At 38.6% G+C, this 23,537-nt stretch overlaps 2 protein-coding genes across 11 annotated transcripts in view; both read left to right on the top strand.

Moving 5' to 3' along the window:
• Positions 1-10,410, top strand: part of SENP7 (SUMO specific peptidase 7) — a 42,997-nt gene extending 32,587 nt beyond the window's left edge. For all 10 annotated transcript variants that reach the window (XM_063148154.1, XM_063148151.1, XM_063148149.1 and 7 more), the window contains 7 exons: positions 1,771-1,863; positions 2,677-2,864; positions 3,287-3,339; positions 3,659-3,696; positions 3,919-3,987; positions 6,000-6,150; positions 8,246-10,410. In XM_063148154.1, coding sequence (XP_063004224.1) covers positions 1,771-1,863; positions 2,677-2,864; positions 3,287-3,339; positions 3,659-3,696; positions 3,919-3,987; positions 6,000-6,150; positions 8,246-8,383 — 730 coding nt within the window. In that variant the 3' untranslated portion in view covers positions 8,384-10,410. The remainder of the gene's footprint in view (positions 1-1,770; positions 1,864-2,676; positions 2,865-3,286; positions 3,340-3,658; positions 3,697-3,918; positions 3,988-5,999; positions 6,151-8,245) is intronic.
• A 4,931-nt stretch (positions 10,411-15,341) lies between these two features.
• Positions 15,342-23,537, top strand: part of IMPG2 (interphotoreceptor matrix proteoglycan 2) — a 53,885-nt gene continuing 45,689 nt past the window's right edge. The window contains exons 1-2 of the mRNA XM_063179617.1: positions 15,342-15,372; positions 16,725-16,970. Of these exons, the coding sequence (XP_063035687.1) occupies positions 15,342-15,372; positions 16,725-16,970 (277 nt within the window). The remainder of the gene's footprint in view (positions 15,373-16,724; positions 16,971-23,537) is intronic.

Below are 23,537 nucleotides of genomic sequence, written 5' to 3'. Positions count from 1 at the left end.
GGTGACTTCCATGGCCAGCCTCTTCCAGTCCTTAGAAAATGTTTTCGTGAAGAATTTTTCCTAACAGCCATTCTAAACCTTCCCTGGCACAACTTGAGCCTGTTGGCTCTTGTCCTGTTGCTTGTTACCTGGGAGTAGAGAATGACACCCACCTCATTAAACCATCCAGTTTGTTAGAGAGATCAATAAGCATCATCATTCAGTTTATTGAAGGCTTTTTTGTTTCTCTCTGAAGTGATTATTTTTTTTCTTCTGGTATCCATGAAGTCCCCAGATTTTTCATTCTTCTGGCAAACAAGGCCAGCTGCACAGAGAGGTGTGTGTGCCATCTTGTTTAGGGGACTGTCACTGCTGGGTGAAAGCTGTGTTGATGGAAAGAAAAGTGAGACTTCTGTAATATTCTCAAAGATATCTTGAAAATTCATGTAACTGTGTTTGAGAGAACATCTTCCATGATTTTACTGTCTTCTGACTTTGAATTTTCTGAGGTGAGGACAAAATTATCCATGATAAGAATGCTGTTATGCCTTGATCTGATTCCTTTTACAAGACTGGACTGTCCATAATCTACTGGAGTAACAGGAATGGCACTCTTAGTTTATCATATTTCAAGGACTGTGGCTTTTCTGGATTAGGAGATACCTTTGGAAATGCTAGTTTTGTGTTTGGGCTTAAATGCTCACCTGGTGACTGCAGATGGTTTGGGATGTTAGTTTGTTTCAGTGGTTTTTTTTTTTTTTTTTTGATAAATGGCTGGTCAAAATCCTGGCTCTTTACTGTTGTAAATTAAATTAATCCCAACTGATGTAGCTACTTAAAGACCCTTTGCCTCACTTTGGTCACACAGCTCAGGCACTGGATTGAGAAAGTTACTTTTATAGGTGCTTTCCCAGGTTATAAATAGGCCTTCCCTTTGAAGTTCCCAGTGCTTCTAGAGTCATGTAGCAGAGGAAGTTTGCAGCAAGTCTTCACTTAATGCTGGCCCATGCAGAGTCCTACACCAGCCTGGTTTTCCACTCCTTACTCATTTTCTCCAGTTCCTACTACTCTGAAGTTGTGTTTCTTAATCAAAAATGAGGATGGAATCACAATGATAATAGGGATGTGTGCTGAGTAGAGTGAATTTTACTTTCATATTGGAGCAAAGTTCTGTGAAATGTTGGTTTCTATTTCAACTTGTGCAAACTAGGCTGAAAATCCACACTTAAATATCTTCTCTGTTTTTCTTTTTCTCCTCATATTTGTCCTCATGCTTTGTCTGTAGAGCTGGAAATGAAGTGTGGCAGCATTTAAACCTCAGGATTGGAGGGCAGGTGTTTCACCTCTATGTTTGCTGCAGGTGTGCTGCATGACCCTGAGCAAGGCATTTAGCTTTTTCCCTTCAAAAAGAGGTTGTTCAGATAGGCTTTCAAAAGTGGTATTGTGGAGCTTAATTCATGGACATTTTAAATTATAGATCTGTATTTACACTGACTGGAGTTTAGATGTGGTTTTTGCATTTAGCGCATTAAACAATAATTGCAATAAATCCATTTGAATTTATGAATGATTGTGGGTGTTTTTTTCAAGAAGAGCTTAAAATGGTTCAGAAATGACTCATTAGTCACTTGGGCTCAATGGTGTGCTGATTAATTTTTAACCTGTCTAGAAAATTTCTAGAGTAAATGAAAACCCATTGAGGGACTGGGGAGGTGTAGGAGTGCTAATCCCTATGCTTTGCTTTAAGTGAAAGGAACAAAACCAAACTAGAATTGTCATTTGTTTTTTCAGAGCAGCACAGAGAAGACACAGAAGAGTAAGAACATGGACTCGCCATATAAATATCTTCAATAAAGATTATATCTTTGTGCCTGTGAATGAGGAGTAAGTCTATGTTTTCAACACATTTTCTGCTATTTAAAGACTTCAGTTGTGGTGGTAAAATTTTATGGCTGATCATTACCCATGATAGATTATATTTTGAAGAAATAATACAAGTGGAAGGAGTAATTTTTGAAAACTGTTCAAAAGATAAAATGTTTATTCAGCTGTCAATTTTGTACCTTTAGTATTTGTTTTACTGAAAATTACTGTAAGGTATTTTTCAAAATAATTTGTGTGTCATTACGATGATTCCTGTGAACTTCAGTAATATTTCTATAAAGAAATCACAGCAACTCATAGTGTCAATAGATACAAGTAGAACTTCCATAATCTGTGCCTTGGCCTGGTTAAATAACTGACTTGTACATGGAAACTCCTCTAAAATTTAATCATCATTGAAAGGTGCATAATGGAAAACAGCTGTGGAAGGGTGCCACATCTTCAGCTATATTCAAAACTGGGATCACCATCACTGATTATTAGTGTTTTTTTATTTTGGATTTTAATTGAAGTGTGGAATGGGTGCTCAAATTGATAAATTGCTGTGGTGAGCTTCTTGGGGTTTTTAAAGGAATTGATACTTATTTTTGCTGTTATGCCACAGTGCAAAGTAAAAAATGAGGGAGAGGATTAGTATGATGATCTTTTCATGAGATGCCATTAAATGAACATGGCAATGATGGTTGTGTCACAGATGTGTCACAGAACAGTTGTCCATGAGCTCTCAATATTATTAAAGCTTTTCATAACCTTTTCAGAACCAAATATTCAGAATTCTGACATCTTTTCCTTGCTTTCCTCACTGCTGGGCAGGTCTCATTGGTACATGGCAGTTATCTGTTTTCCTTGGTTGGAAGAAGCTGTGTATGAGGAGTGTCCCCAGCAGAATTCATTATCCCACCGACCTCCCCTGGAGCTAGAGAGTGAGAGCACCAGAGCTGGCTCAGTGCTCTGCAGGGAGGAGGAAGAGGGGGATGGTAACAGAAGTTTATTCTCTAAAGGTATGTAATCTAGGAGAAAGTTATGTCAAGCCATGAACCGTACTAGGTGGCTTAGTCCCTGGAGGTGGGAAATTGTGTGAAAGATGATTTCTAAAATTTCCAGATCAATGTAGTATGTTTTTATGTACCCATGTGTAGTAAGGACTGCAAGTTTTCTGCAACTCTGGAAAATACTGGAAGAGACATAGAAAATAAGGGATGATTGGAAATTTTGGTTTCAGTAACAATTTTATCAGGAGGGAAGACCTTTGGTAACTGCTATTTCAGGTTTCAGAAGGGAATGTTAAAAATTGGTTTATAAATTGGTTAGTTACTTTCATATTTGAATGTATTTGAATACTAATAATCATGAACTTGAAAACAAAAATTCTTTGCTTAGGCATTACTTTCTTAATTTTTTTTTATTTGTTCTTTTGTACTAGGGTGCAATGAAATTGCTGCTTCTGCTTCAGTTCTACATTCAGCTATTTCTAAAGTAAGTGCCTTTTTGTATTGACAGAGAAAACATATAACTGAATTTCTGAAGGCTGTGAGACGTGACCAAGGGATTTTGTATCATCTTTTTTGCAGTAGTTATTTATGTTTGCATAGCCTGCAGCATGTGCAAGGCATTTTGAATTAGCATTGTGCTTACCTATTTGATCTGCTTTGATTTCACCTGTTTTTAAAGTTGATTTATCAGTTTCTCCTTTTCTGAAATGACACCTTCTCTAACTTTAAATTTATGAAGATCTTATAGTTTATAACTGATGTTGGTTTTTTAAGATTTATTTTTATTTTTTCTTTTGTCTCAGATCTCCCTAAGTAATTCCAAAAAGCAGATTTGTAAAAGGTATGTTTCTATTTTCTTTCTGATATTATAACATTAAATTATGGAATTCTGTTGTAATTCAGGTATTGTTATAAAACCACAGCTGTAGGTACTTCTCAATTTTTACCACATTGGTTAAAATATTGATATTTTTGGGTAGACTATATGCAAACAAAATACTTCTTTCAGTGGTGTTGGTGATGAAAGACTGCAATGACTTGTTTTTGTTTTTGTTGTGTACAGGCCTTGTATACTCATCTTGGATTCCCTGAAAGCGTGTTCTTTGCAGAAAACTGTTCAGGTTTTGAGAGAGTAAGTAACTACACTTTCTATCTTCTAGTAATAGATGCTGCTGGTCATATTTCTATCTACAAAGTACTTTTGTCTAGAAAGGTGTATAATTCTAATGCTAAATGAAAATCCATGAAGAGTCATGACTAAGGAAACACTAAGTATAGTACAGAGGCTTCCTGAAAAGCTTTTCTATGTTTTGCAACCCTAATATGATGCAAAAACTGTAAAGTGGAGAGTGGAGAAAAAAAGAGAGGTTTTTGCTGGTGTTGTTTTTTGTGGGGGGAGGATTTATCCCATCTAGTCTAGCAACTGAAGGTGTTTTTAAGGGTAGAAAAACACTTAAAATGAATACTTTGAAATCTGAACAACAATGTTCTAGGGGACTGATGTTAATTTTTTGATGATGCTTACAGAATTAGTGTTAAATATATTTCTATGTACAAAAATGCAGAAACTAGACTGAAGCTCTCTAAAAGCTTGATGTGTCAGTAGAGTTATAGTGAGATAGTATTTGTTTTGAAAAGTTTAAAAATATATTCAATTTTGTACATGATAAGTATGGTAAGTATTGGAAGAATGTAATAAAAACTTTCAGTACTTTTACACACTCCTGATGACTTTAATGTCTATCATCAACTTAAAAAAATTGTTAAATACCTGAAGATAAATGCAATTGTTCTTTCTGTTCTCTGTGTTATTCCTTTCAATGAAAGGTGCAAAAATCTGTAAACTAAATAGCACCACCTTCTTGTAAAAGTAATTTTTTCAAAATGCTGTATAAAGTTTAGATGAGATTTTGAAATTTTTGTGAAACCATCTTTTCCCTAAATAGAGAGACATCCCTGCCATGTGTCTTGGGAGGAAGAATTAAATAGCAACTTCTATTTATTTATTTATTGATAAAATCTCTGTGGAATGTATTATTTTAGTGCACGTTGGGCTACTCCTGAGGCTGAAATTCCAGAGTGTGGTTTCTTGGAGTTTAGAGAGATGTCACAAAAAGTCAGAAAATAAGTGGAGACCTATGGAGTGAGATAAGGGGAGATTGGGAAGCAACCTCTTATTCCTTCAATTTCCAGTTACACACTGGAAGCAGAAGTTTAAGGAAATTGATGCAGGGATTCTATGACATTTTCTTTTCTCTGAATTGATTTTTGTTGTGTTTTGGGCAGTTTTCAGGCTCAAACAAATGAATTGGAAAGTCTACAGTTATAGGTTCTTGCAGTTTCTAGGAAGTGTGCTTCACTGAAATGTCTTCATCTTTGAATTGTTGAATATTTGGTGCCTTTTCACAGTTGCCATTTTCTCCAAAAGCTGTTTAAGTGTTCTGTATGTATTTTTATTCTCATGACTGCAAGGACTTGGAGCTTTTAGAAATCGAACACAAGGTCTGACTTAATGCATATATTTATTCTTTTAAGTCAGACCTTATTTTTGCTTTTCAGAAGCCCCTAGACTTCAGAAGTCTAGCTAAAGCCAGGAGAAAAGTATAGGTAACTATTGCCTTTGAAAACCAGACCCTTAAGTTTTCCATCCCATCTCTAAAATCAGCAGCCAACCCTGAATGTGGAGTCAGTGAGTTGCTATGGAAGCATGAGAACAATAGAAAAGCCTGATAACAAATCCTAATCACTGTAGAAAAGCTTTCCTAAGGTTTTAATCAAGTCTTTAAATACCTTGTGCGCTGTTAGCTTGCAAGGATTATATTGGTGCAATTATTACTGAAGTTTTTTGTAAAGTGAGGTTTAAGGGGGTTTTAATTAGAAAATTATTCCTTTAGTTAAGGTATAAAAATGTCCAGGTATCCTAATTGCTTATAGAAACTCTGCACAAATAGCTGATTTTAAATTCTATCATGTATATTTGTTTTGTATATTGCTCATTATGTTTTGTATATTGTCTATTATGTAGAAATGCCTCTGAATGCAATAGAATATTGGATATTTGGAACAATGTTGAGTAGTGTCCCAAAAGGTATTGAACTTGGGAGTTATTTCTCAAGTATTTCCACTGTTTACTTTCCTCTGTAGGTACCTTGAAGTGGAATGGGAAGTGAAACGAAAAACCCATCGGGAATTCAGTAAATCAACAATGATTGACCTATGTCCCAGAGTGCCTAAACAAGATAACAGCAGTGATTGTGGGGTCTATTTGCTGCAGTATGTGGAAAGCTTCTTTCAGGTACAAATGCAAACTACCTTCCCCTTTCCCCCAAATTATCTTAAACCACAAAAACCCATTTTCTGATCAAAATAGCCAGACACAAAAAAGCTGTCAAGTGTCAAAAGTGTAAAAACCATTTGAGAAAAAGGAGATGAAGCCCATTCTTAAGTAATAGCAGGGTCTTTCTGTCTGGTGTCTCATATGTGTCTATCCTCAAATGTTCCTGACCTTGTCGTTTAGTGCTGCTTTTATATTGACACATATGTCAGTATGATGTCAATATGTCACATATTGACTACTTGTGTGTGTTTGAAGCTTATTGGTGTATGCACTGCTGCCCTACAGATGTTACAGAAGTATCTTTGCATCTCTTCTTGCAGTATCTAAAACTTTGTCAGCTTGTGCATTGGTCTTTGAGTGGATCTGCAGGCAGCAATTTCTGTAGAGAGAGGGGAAATTGTTTAAAAGGAATGTGTAGAGCTAAGGGAGTCTCTTTTTCTTTTCCAACAAATACATTTAAATATCTGCAGATCCTGGGATCCAGGCACTATCTTTTAGGGTGTCCCCAAGTCTTCCTCACCCTGATCAGCGCACTGCCCTTTACCCTGTCCTTTTCATGGCTCTGCTTGTTTGATGCATGTGGTTGCATTCTCTGAGATTCTTGTGCATGCAGAGCCTTGTGTGAGGCCTTGGGCAGTGGACTGGCTTTTCTGCTGTAGGAGAACAGATCAGATTGCCATTCCACAGCACCTGTACACAGGTACACCCACTGGGGGAGGGTGGGGAGATTGGAGCTCTGTGTGCAGTTTCAGGCTGTGGTCTTGTCCAGGTCATGGGGATGATGTTGGATGCATCATGTGGGATGTACATCCACAGCAGGAGTGCTATGGATGGATATGGGCTCTTTGGAAAGCACAGGCACAGAGCACAAGGAGGCAGAGTTGTACTTCATGTGGGCAGCTAGAATGCATGGATCTATGCCTAGGGCTGGATGAGGAGCCATCTGAGAGGTTCTGAGAGCAGAGCACCATGGGTGACATAGCAGTGGCCATCTGCTGTCAGCCACCTGATCAAGTACAAGTGCATGAGGCCTCTTTGGATAGGTAAAAGCAGCCTCATATTCACAGACCCTGGACCTTTGTGGTGACTTTAACCTGACAGCTTCCTGGAGAGTCCCTGACCTGAGTGACAGGGGACCCAATGAGGAGAGGTGCTCTGCTGGAAGCCAGGAATGTCTGGTTGGATACAAAACTCCAGAAGTTCCTTCAATGCCCAACCATTCTGTGGTTCTCTAATAGATGGGTTGAGCTCTTGTGTAGGGGGAAAATGGAATTACTTACTTACCAAGGCTTTTGAACTGCCCATTCTGTAACAAGGGGGTCTTGTTCTTCTTGAAGAAGCAAGGTTTGAGACAAGGTTTTTGTAAGTTGACCTAAAGACTCATAGACTGCAAATCATGATGTGTTCTTAAGTTTACTGTTTCAATTTATAATATATTACTTTATTGAAAGGAAGGAGAAGGTAAAATATAAGCATGGCAAAAGACTGAAGAGGGAAAGAAGAAAAGAAATTGATTTTGGCAAATCAGATGTGATATTGTAGTCTTAACTACAAAATCTGCTAGCACCTTTCATCTATTTCATTTTGCCATCCTCTTTTGTTCCAAATTCTCCCCTTCTCATGTCCTGCTAAAACTGTTATCAGTATTCTTGCTTTTTGTTGTCCTGTCAGAAGACCTGCTTACAACAGAAAAACCACGTGCTTGAGACAGCAAAATCTCAGGATTCTGGACCACATGAGATTGATTCTTTGCTATAGTTTGCTATAGTTGCTATATATTTGTCAAAATATGTGAAATCTGCCTTTAATATGAGTTCATACTGATGTATCTTTAAGAGAAGTGATGAAAACCTGTTTGGTGTTTACCTTTTAGCAAGGGCACATATATGTGTGATTATGATGAATGAACTGCAATTTGATTTTAAGGGCTGGCAGTCTTGTATCGAAATTTGTTTGTGCCTCCTCAATCTCAGCAGAGTGGAAGGGTTTGAAATCCTTTCTGAAGCTGGTGTTAGGAAATCCATTCTATAAATATTCCCTTTTCTCTTACCAGAATCCCATAGTTAATTTTGAACAACCACTGCATCTGGAGAATTGGTTCCCTCGTCAGCTGATCAGAAACAAGAGAGAAGAAATTCGGGACCTGATCTTGCAACTGCACTTTCAACAGCAGAGTGGCAGCAGCAGCTAATAAATCTAATAAGGCAGTCCTGGCAAAGGATACTGCTGTATAAAGTAACTGGAACTCTGCTTAGTTTGGTCTTTTCCTGTCTTGCAGAGAAGGAAAAAAAAAGCCACAAGGAGTACTTTTTGCTCAGCATGTATTTATTTAAAGGTTTTTTTTTCACTGGTGTTTTGTGGTCTTAAGATGCTGGAAGGGGGAAAGGAGAAGGTTGTAGATAAGAATGTAAATATGTAAGTTAAAGCTAGTGCATATGAATTGCTAGTTGGTTCTTGGAATATGAAAGCTGCTTACAGGTATGCCTCAAGGATGTAAAAATACTTGTGTCTTTTGGAGCCTGTTCTTTATAATTTGATATAAACGGGGATGGTCATGTAGGAGTCAGGCCTGAAGACAGGATCTGGATCTTGTATTATGTCTCTTGATTTGCAGCTGATACAGATAGAATGAATACTATGTATTTTTTTGCTTTAAGGATTTAATGTTGACTCTCTTTAGAGATGTATTTTTTGTTTTGTTTCTGATTATATACTGAAGTAATCTGCATGTGTCAGAAAATTCTGCCAAGATTTGAGGCTCATGAGTTTTGATGATTTTTAAAAAAAAATTATTTCCCCCCTTCCTAGCATTTTCATAAGTGTGTTTCCACAAGGGGAAGACATTTGTTTGCGAGTGACTGTTGAAATACTTCAAAGTTGGGAGTGTATTTTCTTTTAAGTTTTTTTTTTTTCTTTTCAGATTTTAGAAGCAAACTTGCTCTCAAAGTACATACCAATACAGTATGTGTAGGTAGTAGATTTTTAATGCTGTTCATCTGATTTTGGGGAATAATTCCTACAAATCATAAGGCATCACCTGCATTAGCAAGGCAAGCAGGCTGTGGCCTAACAACCTCAAAAGTCTGAGGCATTTTACTGAAAAATAAGGTCATTAAGATATGGGATTTAGATATAAGACAAACAGGATTTTTATCTTGCTTAGGAGAATTGAGTAATGATGACTGAATATTGAGTGTTTGAACTCAGACTTGATTTGATAAACTAAGACAAGTTCATCATTGTCTTAATTTGTATTTATGTAGCTTTTCCTTGAACAGTGATCACATTTTGCTGTGTGCACTTTTTCTGTACTCACTGCGTGTTAGAAGGTGACTGTTCTAAAAGGATGCTTTCTCCTGTTCCCCACTGTAACTTTACTGAAGTGACATCTTACCCTTCAGAAGGGCTGTGTATCAGATAACCAACAAAACCACTTGTGTCACAAAATAGTCTACAAAACCAGAGCTCTTAAAGCTGGAAACATAACAGAAAGTTAAAATAAATATTGAGGGCAACCCAATGCAAGCATTTTTGTCATTGCAGAATTCTCAGGGCCCCTTCCCTCAAGACAACTCTGAAACCTGGCTTCTGGAAAATCCAGTTATTATTTCAGGTTCTGTACAGTCATCCAACACCCCTCCACTCCCCCTTATTGTTTCTCAAACCAGGAAGCATTCTTTCTGTGGGGGAGAGAATTTTAAAACAATTTGTTGAGCACAGTTACCTTCTGTATAGCTGTGAGCAGCCTTGTGCAATGACTGTATGTTTTTTGTCTTTGTTTCTAGTTTAATTCTGTAGTTTGGCACTACCCCTTCTTTCCCTGCCTCCCAACATCTTTCCCTCCCATCCCAGAGTTGTGTCTTTCAGCACCTAAATCACAACACCAGCATTACTTATGAGAATAATCCATGTATTTATTGTAAAACAAAAGATACAATGCAGAAGTGTGTTCCCTTTCTCTACACCTTTCTTAATTGAATAATGTTTTCAGTGCTCCCTTATGAAAAACAAATTGGGGTTTTCCTTATGGTAAAGTTAGATTTCATCACCAAGCAATTGGTTCTTTTTTAGATTGACTGGTTTATAGATATGTAAAAGCAAAATAATATATGCAATTTTCTAAATTCATTTTATAACACAAAAGGATTGCCTTTTTAGATTTCTTACATATGTGCTATGAGAATGCCAATGCATTTGATATTAAAATTATCTCCAGAAGTTGCTGACTGTGGTTGTCACCATTCTTTTCCCAGCTGCTACAATTAACTCACAAGTTCAGAGTATCACACGCCACCTGACTGCTTTTAAGGTACATATGCAGTATGTGTGTCTTGGGTTCCTTGTTGCTGAAATGGCTCCCGAGGTATTACAGAGTTGTTTTTCCCAGCCCTGCGCTTGAAGAAGTCGTTGGGATTCCTCAGCTCTGGTTTTCAAGGTTGTTTATTTTCTCTTATCTAATACATTCTCTTTTGGACCTGCAGAGGTTTGTCCAGAAGGTCAGGTTGAGGCACTCTGACCGCCCTCAGGGCAGTGTTCTCTTTTTATACTAAAACCTACATGTACTTTATTTACAATAATTTTCCAATACCTATCACCTGTGTTAGACAGTCTGTCTCTAAACCAATCCAGAAGTGCCACCATCACAGCAGAAGGTGGAGGACAAGAAGAAGAAGAAGGACAGGACATGCCCAGATTCCTCCATTTTGCCTCTTGAACCCCCGTTTTAAATCCCCAAAATTCTACATTTTCACCCTCTGATATATCCACTATCATTCAGTTCAAACCTTGTAACTCTTTGCACAAAGCTGGTAATTGTTTCCATAGGTTAAAATCAAAGGCACAGATGTCTTTGACTCCATACCAAGGTCTCTGAGCCCTCTGCCAGGGTCTTGAGTCCTCCAGAGCAATCAGAGGAATGTCCTGGGTTCTGACATGTGTGTTTTAAACCCAAAGGTCTCACCCAGTGATTTATGGGGCCATCAGCTACCACCCACCCCATTTCCAGCCATTTGCATTTACCAGCTATGTGGTAAATGCTAGGAAGTGTCTCTAGTGGAAGAAGCTGCATTCCAGGTACCTTCATGCTTCCTTTTTACTTGCTGGAACTCCCCAAAGTTAACTTTTTAACCAGACTGACTCAGACCTTTTTGCACATCTCTTGTATTTCTATTTCCTATATAAAGCCCTATATATTTTTTTATATAAAAAATATATATTATTTTAACTGAAATTGTGGAGTGACAAGGTATTTCAAAGCAAACCAGTCTCTGTAAGGCTCTTTACCCAAAGCTGTGTGATTTTTGTTTTAAGGCAATCAGTTGTAGCGAAATGCACTCATTTTCTTTAAAAGAAACTGCTGCATTCTGTCTGTGGGACCAGAAAATTGCTTCCATGAAGACATCTCAGTCATGGAGATCTGTTTAAGGTACTGCACAACTCAAGAAATAAGGTAGAAGTGAAGTAACTTGTAGGAAGTAAATCTGCCAGGAAAAATATAAAAATAGACACTTAGTTTTCATTAAGACCTGGAGAAGCCAATCTGCAAGTAGGTATTTTGGGGTTTTTGTTCATTTTTTAACTATGAGGGGACTGTTGGGTTTTAGCAATTGAACTGCAGGCATGGAATAATTGCAGTTCATCTGGGCTTTTGTGGTACTCACCTCCTGGAACTTGATCCTGACCTGGGCTTTCAGTGCTCTGGAAGTACTACACCTTAGAAAATAATAAAAACTTGAGAGCCGCAGTAGCAACACTTTCCTCTTGGTTAGGACAGAGAAGCAGAATGCTGCTTCTGGCACCCATCCCCACCCCACAAAAAAAGAAACTGAAACAAGCAAAAAGAAGACAACTGTTTTCCAGATGGAAAAGCAGGAGTTGCAGCATGAGACTTGAAAAATCTCAGAATTTAAAATGTGTTGAATAAAACCAAGACTAACAGTAATAATTCTGCCCAACCAAACTCAAGTTGGAAATTGAAGTTCAAAGAGAAGCACAGACACTGGGATCATCTGTGACTGTTGAACAAGGTAAGAGATTTCTGGTCAGCAGTTGAGAAAAGGAGGAATGCTGGGAATAGGTTTACATTACATGGACACCATTGATAAGTATGAGATTAATTTGGTTGATCTCACTTCCTAATTCTTTATGGTTCTGTGTGATGGAAGAGGTGGCAGTACAACAGGCTATGGTGGGCTGAATTTCATCAGCTGGAAGTTTAACCAGCCTCAGAATTTGTTTATTCCTGTGAGGAGTTTGCCAGACCACAAGCAAAAAGTGATGATGGTGAATGCTTGGCCACAGCAACCACAGAAACTGCACAAGTGAACAGGTTTTGTCTAACCTAATTGTCTCTGCTAAACTGACTGGGAATTTTGTTGGGGAGTCCTGTCAAACGCCATAAAGCCATCTTTTTTGTACACTCAGGGAGACAATTTAGATTCTGGATAGTAAACCTCATGAGTTTGGAGATAGTGGGTATAGGCCATGGTGTGGCTCTTTATTAGAGGCATTTTCATTAAAGTAATCCTTTATTTGACATTATTTTTTAGTTACAGGTAGATTCAGCTTTTTTAATAAATTGCATTTGAAAAACAGGGACTTTATTTAGAATGGTATGTGTGCTGTAGCAGTATTTCAGTGAGCATTGCTCTGTAGAGAACTGTAATTCAGCTAATCCCATTTGCTATATGAAAATACATGTTTCTTCTCAGAAATGCAAACTGTCAGAAAACTGTCTTTATTTTTGGAGGTACTGGGATGACTTGGTGTGTTGTGTCAGTAGAATTACACGTTCCTTTTTTTCTCATTGAGCAAGAGTGCTTTGCTTGAATACTTTTGAAGAGATGCAACTTGGATGCTGAAAACGAAGAATTTTATATTTTCTGGTACAAAGTGTTACTGTAAAGGCTTTTGTCAAACCAAGGAAGGAGTTAATTTTCCACAATTATTTTGGAAATCTAATACAAGAGTTGTTTTGCTTATTTTAAGAAACTTTAAAAGATTATGCTTTTATATATACCTTTTACTATAATAAATATATGAGATTTTCAGCTGTTGCAAGTCTACATTTCAGGGCTGAAATCACTTGAATATAAAATCAATAGCAAACTAATATTAATAAAACTGAATTTACACTTTTAAAATATTTTATTTCACAGACACTGACATAACCATACCATAGAAAACAAATTTTGACAGAAATTATTTTTATACTCTTCACATTCTGAGTATCTTTGAGTACTTTGGTGATGAAAGAAACAACAATACTGTAAATCTAAAAAACTCTCCAAGAAAACTTTTAACTGGGATTCATATTTTTACTGAGGTATGTGTATTCTGTAAAGGGATTAGTTGTCAAGTGTTCTGGAGGTAAGATAGCTTTTACCTTTGTAAGTGTGTGTAACATTTCTAACCTTGATCCAATTGCATTTGTGCAGGGTAATGCGAGCCAAAGCATTCATGACATTGAAAGCATGAGTTTCTGTAGAGGATTAAGAAATAAAGCTGCTCTGTGGTGGATCCAGGGTCACAGTAAAGATACCCAAGCTGGCCTCAGAAGTTGCTGTCTCTACCCAGACATGCTGAATAGGACTGTGGAACAGTGTCTGGGCACCAGTGCAGTGTTGTCTCTGTGCTGTTCCATGTATAGCTCCAGCATAGTGCTGCCAGCATCATGATGAGCTTGGTAGAGCCAGACTAGGTCCTCAGTGATGGTTTGATGGATCCAAAATGTCTGATTCTAAGAAAACTGGGGGTGTTCAAGCAGCTCAGTGGTTAAACTTTAAGTGTAATTTAATAATTTTGGGGTGGAGAGGGGAGAACCAAAGTATGTTGTTTTGAAAAATATCAGCTAGAGTCTGTTAGGTGTCAGAGACAGAGCATAAAAACAAAGGTAATTTTATTTGACTCCTGTGAGTGTTATATGTGTAATACTGCTGATAATTCCTGATATGTGAATTGCTGGCAGTTCAGTAGAGCAGCTAGAAGAGAGAAGTGAGCATTGTACTGCCTAAGGAGCTCTGTGTAAAAGCTTTGCAGGCAGACACCTGGGAATCCAGCTTTGAAATACTTATACAAAACCACTACCAAAAATAGTCACTATAGCCAAACCTGGAGTTTGTTCAGAGTGATCTGAACACAGTAACCAGGAACTCCTGAGTAACACCATGCAGAAGACAGCCCTGAAGGAGATTTCCTGGGGGTCTGAATGCAGTCTGCCATTGCAGGGCAGCTTCCATACGCGTTTCTACAGTGAGCTGACCCTGGATGGGAACTGAGAGTGCTGCTGCTTTCCTGTGCTCTGTCCTTTCTGTAGTTTCCTTTGCTGATCAGCTATCTGTAATCACTTCTTGCTGCTGCTCATGTCAGGTAATACCTGAACAGAAATGAAAGAGTCATGACTTTCCCTGGCTTTATGTTTGGAGGAAGCCCTGCGTTTGGGGTGCAGGGGATAGTGGTGGAACAGCACAAGACTTTCTCCTTTAGCACAGACTCGACAGCAGCCCTGTAACCAGAGGAAACAGTCCCATAGAGAGGTAGCCTCAGTGTTTACATATACAATGGTTCTTAACCAGTCATGTATTTATATATGTGTCTATATTTGTACAAGCAGAAGACAAAACACATGAGACTTCCTACTGGAGATTAGTGTGCTCCCCATGATGTTTTGTGGCCAGCAGGATTTTTAAAAAGAGCAGAAATGGAAAGGCCAATGAAAAAGCGTGGTTAATTAAATGTGAAAGGTGCTGTCCTTGTTTGGACTGTCTGTTAATGGTATGACAAGCCCTGGTAAAGAGCTTAGCTGGCCAGATTAAAATTAAAAATTGTGTCAGTCCATCTGCTAGCTCCAAGGAGTCTACTTCAATCACCTTTTCTTGTTTCTTCACTAAAGCAGAAAAGTGTCTTTGAAAAGAGCAGAGCCAGGATGTATTGGTTGACTTTTTTTACCTAATGCTTTCTCCAAAGATAACGATATGTGACATCAAGACGTTTTCAAGAAGTGCAATGCTCTTGGTTGGGTCAAGGCTACGGTAAAGACAACAGCTCTTTTGCTAAAAGGAATTGGGATTATTTTGCTTTTATTTTTTTTTTTAATTACACAAATAAGTATGTTTGGCTTCGTGTGGAAAATCTTTCTTTGCCTTCCGGGAATGATTAACACAGATTTTCAAACAGTTGCAGGTAATGCAGACATCTTTCTTATGTTCTTGTTTACAAAATTAGTTATGGCAGTGGATAGAATTAGAAATACTTGTCTGATTTAATTGTAACAAAGTGGGCTAATACAGAGAAATGTTTGGTCAAATCTGTGCTGTGATAGCAGTGTAAATATGGAATACTTAGACTGATTTCCAGGTGGTATAACTGCACATTTGTCTTGCCTTGAGTGTAGAATTAGCTATAGGAGGCAACTTTTTTCAACTTTGAGATGTTAAATGCTGGTAATTTTTTCACTTTTCCTTTATTAATTTTGTGTTAAATCTTAAAAAGTAAGGTTTAATTTTCTACATATGGGCACTGAACACATGTCAGTTTGAGTAAAGATTGGCGGTTTGCCTTAGAGACCTTTTTTGATGTTCTTTCTGCCTCTGCTCTACCATCTGGTGATCTTCTGCAACAGAGGGGATTATTAATACACCATCAAAATAACCATGCCTTTCATCTTTCAGTCATAAAAGTCAAAGGTCTACTGACTATGAAGCTGCAGAATAAACCCATAATCTATTGTATGACAAATGCCATAGAGTTATTACTATTCTTTCTCTAATAAATGATTGGTTGTGATTGTTTTTCAGGCATGTTTTCCAGGAAAAAAATTAAAGAACTTGAGTTAAATAATTTCATATCAATTGACTTTAAAGGATGGAAAATTAGACTGTCAGACTAAATCTCAATATACATGTTCTTACCTCAGCTGTTTCCTCATGTTTCCTCTGGAATGATGTGGAACATCTAATATAAAAGGGAATTAAAAACAAAACACACATGCACACAAAAAAATCCCCCCAAAAACCAAAAAAAAACCACCACCAAAAAAATTCCAACATGAAGTTGATGAGGCCTTTTATTCCTCTTTTTCGCCCCCTTCTGTAGTAGAGTGGAGACCTGTCTCTACTGATGAAGTTCAAGTGTCAATTCAAGCAGCTTTCTTTTTGCAAGGTGTAAAAATCTGTTATGGAAAGAAAGTAGGGAGTAGGATTATTTCTCAATTGTTTCTTTTAATTCTGAAAAGCCCTGAGAGCTTCCAAATACATGTTTGTTCACAAATATAGTTCCATTGCCTTAAGCCTAATGTCAGATGGAAAGTTAAACACAAGGCATTAGAATTCAAAGGGCTAGAGACTTATGCTATTTTACCATTTGATGGGATATTGTAAAGAGCTTAAGGTTGTTTATAACATCACAGTCAGGGACAGGTTCTGTTAACAGAAAAAAGCACAGCAATCTCCTTCAGAGACACAGAAGTGGCATGAAGATAGGGATGGTTGCATCATTATCTCATCTGAGAAATTTGTGTGGTTTTAATTTCACAGCTGCAGGAGGAGGACAGGCTAAAGATGTTTCACCAGCCCCTCAGCTCAGTGACTGGCAGTTGGCAAACCCCTCTCTGCCTCCTGGCTTGGAAAAGCCTCATGGCATCATGGATGCTGAGCAGTTCCACAGGCACGTGCAGCTACGGAGGAAGCGATCCATTCTCTTTCCCAGCGGAGTTAAGATCTGCCCTGATGAATCTGTTGAGCAGGCTATTGCCAACCATCTCAAGTATTTCAGGCTCAGAGGTAAGTACATCTCATGGGTAATTGATAAAGAACATTCGCTTATTAAACAATATCTCAAACTTTTAAACATAATACATACCAGGCCATAAGAAATACATTATTACTGGCGAAACTTACTTTTCTGTGATAATCTTGCTTATGAGAGCTGTTCTGGGCTAAAACCCCACCACTATCTGTCTACACTCAAATATCATAAAAACTCTTGCTCCCTGAAACTGCATTGTTTACTAAAATAATCCTTTCTCAGAACAGTTTAAATGCTAAGAAAAATAAGTGCTACATACAGAGTAGCCAAAATGACAGAGTTTGTTTGGTTTATTTAGTGTTCTTAAAGTGCCAGCAGAAGTCTTTGAGGGGCTAATCTGAAAAGTTGTCTTAGACACTGGCACTTCAGCCATGTGACTTTTGGCTATGGCTGGTTGTACAGAGTGTGCAATCTCTGTGTGTCAGGCTGTACTATAATGGACAAGCAACCTTTCTTTTAAGATATGGAAGTTGGTGTGGCACAGCTTTCTCTGCAGAGCTTGCCATATTCCCGCAAATATCTTCTTTCACTTGATGAAATATTACAGTAACATGATGTGTTTCGAACCCTTCTGTGTGACTGCATTGGAACGGGCCATCACTGTCATGCAGCACTTTCTGCTCTTTGTGTCATAGCATACAAACAATTTGTAGTTATCTTAATGTGTCTGTACAAAACTGGCAAAATGACAAAGCTGCTGTCAGAGTAAAAGGAAGGGTGTTCAGAGAGTCACGTTTGATGAGATTTAATTGCCTATAGAGAAACTCTCAGTGGTGAGAGTTTATTTACTTAGACAAGTGAAGAACACTGACAACCACGAGTTGCTTAGTGAGCGCATAAAAATAAGCATAAGTAATGTATTTGGAGAACAAGGTGGAATTATACGGGGTTTTACAGCCTCATTCTAATACAAATTGTGCCCAGCTTGCAAGGGATGTTGACACTGATGATGCTGATGATTTGACAGGCTTTGCCAGTTTCTTATTTCCGCCCCGGAGGACTCAACCATTCTTTGTTTGTTCCAAGTGATCCATACATACCATGAGCTTTAACTGCAGTCATTCTCAGTTATCTGTGGTAGGGGTACATTAGGGCAATACCAACTAAGCAAAGGTGTGAGTGATAATAAAGAAGAAAGAAATCTGTAAGTTAGGTTGCAAAAGTATATTTAGGTCTTAATAATCCTAGGCTGAACCAAAAATCCACCTAGTCCATCTGTTTCCTTACTGGATTTAACAGCTTTCACAATCCACAAGGTTTTCTTGAGCAGAGAGGCTGTGATTACCATTAGTGCTTTTAAGTTAAAATTTTTGAAAAAGATCTCTGAAAATGATAGAGGTGACTAATTAGCAGCCAGTCACACAAGGTCTGGTTCAAGCAACTTGTCATTTTCATTCTGTCAGCAGCAGCTGCTGCTCCAGGAGTGTTGGGTGGTGTCTAATGATGTCCTGAGAAGGCACCTGAGGTCATGAGAGTTCTTGTGCTGTGTATTGGGTTTGTGTGGAAAAACTTTGGTAGCAGGGGGCTACAAGGGTGGCTTCTCTGAGAAGCTGCCAGAAACTTCTCCTATACCAACAGAACCAAAGACAACCGGCTCTGCTGGTCAAGGCCAATCCCATCAGCAAAAGTGGTTTCACCTCTGGGGTAAAGTATTTGAGAAGGAAAAAGTTGCCCAGCAGCAATTGCAGTTGAAAGAGAAGAGTGAAGATAAGAGAGAAACAGCTTTGCAGACACCAAAGTGAGTGGAGGAGGAGGAGGAGGAGGTGCTGCAGGTGCCAGAGCAGGGGCTCCCCTGCAGCCTGTGGTGCAGATCATGGTGGTCAATGGAACTGCAGAGATCCACCTGCAGCCCATGCAGGACCCCATGCCAGGGCAGGGGGATGCCCATAGGAGGCTGGGACCCCATGGGAAGCCCACACTGGAGCAGGCATTTGGCAGGAGCTGTGGCTCCACAGAGAGAGGAGCTCACACCGAGAGAGGAGCAGGTTTGCTGGCAGGACCTGTGACCCCATGGGAATCTGTTCCTGAAGGACTTGCTCCCCATGGGAGGAACCCACGCTGGAGCAGCCTGTGAAGAACTGCAGCCCATGGAAAAGACTGATATTGGAGAAGTTAGGAAAGAACTGTTTCCCATGGGAGAGGCCTCACACCGGAGCAGAGAGAGTGTGAGGAGTCCTCGCCCTGAGGGAGAAGTAGTGGCAGAGACTGCAGTGATGAACTGACCACAGTCTCACTCCCCCATTCCCCTGCACCACTGTAGGTGAGGAGTTAGAGAAAATCAGGAGTGAAGTTAAGCCTGAGAAGAAGGGAGGAGTGAGGGGAAGGTGTTTCATGATTTGATTTCATTTCTCCATGTCCTGCTCAGATTTGATTGGTAACAAATTCAAGGAATATCCCCAAGTTGAGCCTGTCTTGACAGAATGTGGTGAGTGATCTCTCACTGTCCTTATCTCAACCCATGAGCCTTTTGTTACATTTTCTGTCCTTTGTCCAGCTGAAGAGTGGAGTGATGAAGCAGGTTTGATGATGTCTGAATTCAGTGTTACTGAATTATGTGCAAAGTTTTTAGTAGCCATCCAGATAGCCACAGTCCACTGTCAACAAAATAATTCTAGGAAAAAGTATAGTCACTGTTTAACACTCAGAGACTAGCTACTCTGGGTCACTAGGAAATCAACTGACCCCAGAAGGAAAGAAATATAAACATACAGAGAATGTGCTGATTTTTCAATCTCAGTGTGTATTGCTAGAATTTTTTTTTATTCTGTATATGTTGAAGTAAGAAAAGACTTCAATATCAATACTTTCTCTGGAAAGGATGGTTCTAATCCAGTCTATTCTTCCCTTGGTTTTGCTGTACTGCCAGCAGTACCATGCCACTACATTGGAAGGAAAGGCAGATTGAATTGTGATGTAAGAGCTTGAAAATAAGAAAAGGTTTGCATGTGCTGATTATCCAGATTGTCTGTTCTATCTGTGTCTACCTTAGAAGGAAACAGGTGGGAATATAATTATCTGTCTGTAGCTCCTATAGCTTTACTTACTTTTGCTAGCTGGAAAAAGCCTTTCTAAGTATCAGAGACTGATAGATCAACATTCCTGTCATGAGCTTTAAGGAAGTGCTTCTGTCCTATTGCTGTAGGCTTAACAATGTACAGCTTTTTTGCCCTTTTTTTTTTTTCTGGCTGCAACATCTGGACTTTTTGAGCCTTAAAAAGCTACAAGATGAAGAATATGATAAATACATAATAAACCATTAAAAAATATCAAAGTGCAACAAAATACAGGGATCCGGAGAAAAAGCCAGTATTTTCTAAACCAGCAGTATTGCACTTCAATGTATGAAAGTCTAATTAATGATATGATTATTGGTGGTCATTTTATTACTGTGGTATTCACAAGCAGCAGCTTGGAATGGGGTGGGTTGTATTTATTTTTCTACACTTGCAGTCTACAAGACAAATTTCTATAGTGCTGCTTTATTTCTACAGTCAGAACAGAGTTTTGCAGTAGCAGATGATACTATTTTCACTCTTTTGAGACGAATCCTGGATTATGATTGTCTCTGTACTGCCCTGTCTGTGTATCTCGTGTAGCTATGTAAGGAGGTTGCTGCCATTGGCTCTTTGTATTTCATTTTTTGGAATATGGGAGTGGAAATCAGTCATAAATTTTTTACAGACTGGGTACTGTAGGGTCTTAGAGTGTTTTTGAGTGGTGTCCTTTTAAATGGTGTAACGATGTGGCTGCTGATGGAAGAGTCATGTAAATGTAATGGTGGTTGTTTCATTGCTAGACTGTTGGGACAAACACAAAGTGTGTCCAATGGCAGCTGGAGATTCTGCAAAAAAAATATTGTGGAAATCTAACAGTGTGATTTCAGACAGTGAATGGGCTGTACATGTTAGTGTCTGGTATGATGTTCCTTATTGCTGACAGGGAAATGGTAGCCTGAGCAATAGATAAATAAAATTTATTATGGAAAAAACGGGAACACCCACTCAGACCAAGTCTTTTGTGACCAGTTACCTTACATGCACAATTCAGTGAATTTGTCCATTTTCTGTTGGGTAAGTTGCTGGTAGAGGATTGTAGTAGTTGAAGTAGCATGTAAAACAGAAACAATATAAGGATTACAAGATGGGTAAGCAGGACAAGCCATGCTATCCCATGCCTCTTAATTGGGCTGCTGGATTTTATCACCACGGCTCAGGGTAATATGCTTCTTTGCCACCTCTGAGATGTAATTACTCTGGTGGCTACCTTCCTAAATTCTCTTTACAATTTTACCCTACTGTGAACTTCTGTCTTAAACTGTCAGTGTATGTTGTGAGTACTTTTTATTTTTTTTTTTATTTTCTTTGTGGGCACTGACCTTTTCACATGAGTAGATCAGATAGTCTCTCTGCCAGAGCTGTTCTTGTCATCCAGAGCTTCAGATAAGCCAAATATCTAAGGATAACTTTTAAAGACTATTTCCGTTTAAAGGAAATAGATGATATTGCAGTGAGCTGTAGCTGATGAGACACATGGACATTTTTGAACTTTGGAAAGAATTCTTGTTTCTAGGGAATTAAATTCTATGCATGAATGTGATCCCTAGATTGGGCATAGCACTATGCCTGCTCAGTTCCCCCTTTCTTTGGTCCCTTAAAATCTGTATGCTGAAGTATTAGAAATAATGGTGTTATTTTCTGCACATTAACATAATCAAGAGTAAACTTTCAAATGAACATAGTTAAGAGTAAAGTTTCAATTTGATACTGAAGTCATAATGTTACAAGTTATTCAGATCTTCCTAATGATGATGAAAGCAAAGAGCCAAAAGTCATGAAAAGTACCTGGCAAAAAAACAGGTACTGGTTTAAATAAAGAATCTGTCTGAGTGACCCTTTTTTTTTTTCCTGTTTCTCCTGCATCCCTGGCACATATTACATACTCAGTACCTCATACTCAGCAATGAGTTTCTGAAGTTTATTTGTAAAAGGTCCATCTCCTCTACATTTGAATTTTTAGATACCGGCACATGCTTCTAAGAAGCTTGCCTTTTCCCATCAAGGACACTCCTTAGTTTTTACTGAATTATTGTTGGTGAGAATAATTTGTGTGCTACAGTTTAGTATATGAGTGTTCAAATCTAAAATCTTTGATGTGAATTAACTAATTTGCATTCAAATCTTTTCTCAATTTAAACGTCCCTTGTTTGTTTTGTATATTGTTTAAGGGTTGCAGGCCTTGTGTACCAGGCCATACACAGCAGCATTCCAGCAATAGATGAGTGATTTCTCTGCATGTGTGTATTAATTTGTTTAACAAATACTAACAAAGCCTTTGCAGCAATGACCTCTTAGGAGGTGTCTGTCCCTGTGACTGCATTCTTCATCAAACCCGTCTGCAATTAAATTCAGATCAGCAATTAAATTCTGTTCAGTTGTGCAGAAATTGTTAGAGAGGATGGGGAGTTGGTCTCACGTTGCCTCAAAATAGAATATTTAGCCTGATTCAGTGCTCCTAGCTACCACAGACGATTCAACTCTTAAGAAGCACTAATGAGATTTAATTGGGATTAAGCTCCAGCACTGCCCACTTACACAAATGGCCAGAAAGCCACCCTACCCCCTACAGGGTGCTCAGTGCTGTCATGTGGTGCCCCCTCTGTTAACCTCAGAAATCCCTGAGCACAGACTGAGTGTAATAGGCTAATTCTCTCTCCTTGAGAGATAAATGCATCCCCAGTGGTGCAGCCTGAGCCACAAGGATGCAGTATCCTACCCAGGTGCATGAGGGGTAGCCAGACTGGAGAATTTCAGAGCAAGAGAAAGGTCATCTAATCACATCATAGATCTTAGCTGGAGGTTTTGAAAACAGTGACCATGCCTCTAGGAAAGGAAGCTTCAAATAAACTGTTTTTCACTCATTTCTGTAGATTAGTAGGACTGAGAAGAGCTTGTGTCTGCCTATGAGGAATTTTTTGGTTTGAAACACAATTATCTTAAGGTTTTCAGGATATTTGCTATTAGTTTTGAGTATTACTTGAGCACAGATACTGCATTTGAAGTAGATAAGCTCCCAGGGGCTGGGCTTTTCTGCTTTTGAAGCAGATATGCTGATAGACAGTTCCATTGGAATTGTCTTATGACATGTCTGGCTTTCTAAAGCATCCTTTGAAACCCAGCATGGCCTTTAAAGGTTAAGACATTGCTTACTTCAAGGGCCTGTGACACTTGGCTCAGTAGAACCTTGAACAAGGGCATGGACCAAAATTGTCCATCTTTTAATTTTTTTCCTAGCCCTTCTTTCACATTGAGGATGATTATCTCAGTGATGAGTTAAGTGACTTCTAACTTGTGAGGTTTTTTAGGATTATGTACATGAAAAATGTAGTATATGCATGCAAGATATAATTTGGAGACAAACTGCAACCAAGCTGTGTGATTTGCATTCTTGGTTTGAATTCTGGTTTATTGTGTCAGTCAGTTACATGACTTCAGCACAACTGTTCCTTTTCCTGTAGTCAGCTGGACCTGCTCACAGCCCTTGTA

The sequence above is a fragment of the Melospiza melodia genome, chromosome 2 (genome assembly GCF_035770615.1).
Source record: "Melospiza melodia melodia isolate bMelMel2 chromosome 2, bMelMel2.pri, whole genome shotgun sequence".
NCBI classification, from domain to species: Eukaryota; Metazoa; Chordata; class Aves; order Passeriformes; family Passerellidae; genus Melospiza; species Melospiza melodia.
Note: the sequence above shows the minus strand (reverse complement) of the source record. Positions and strands in the feature narration are given on the sequence as shown.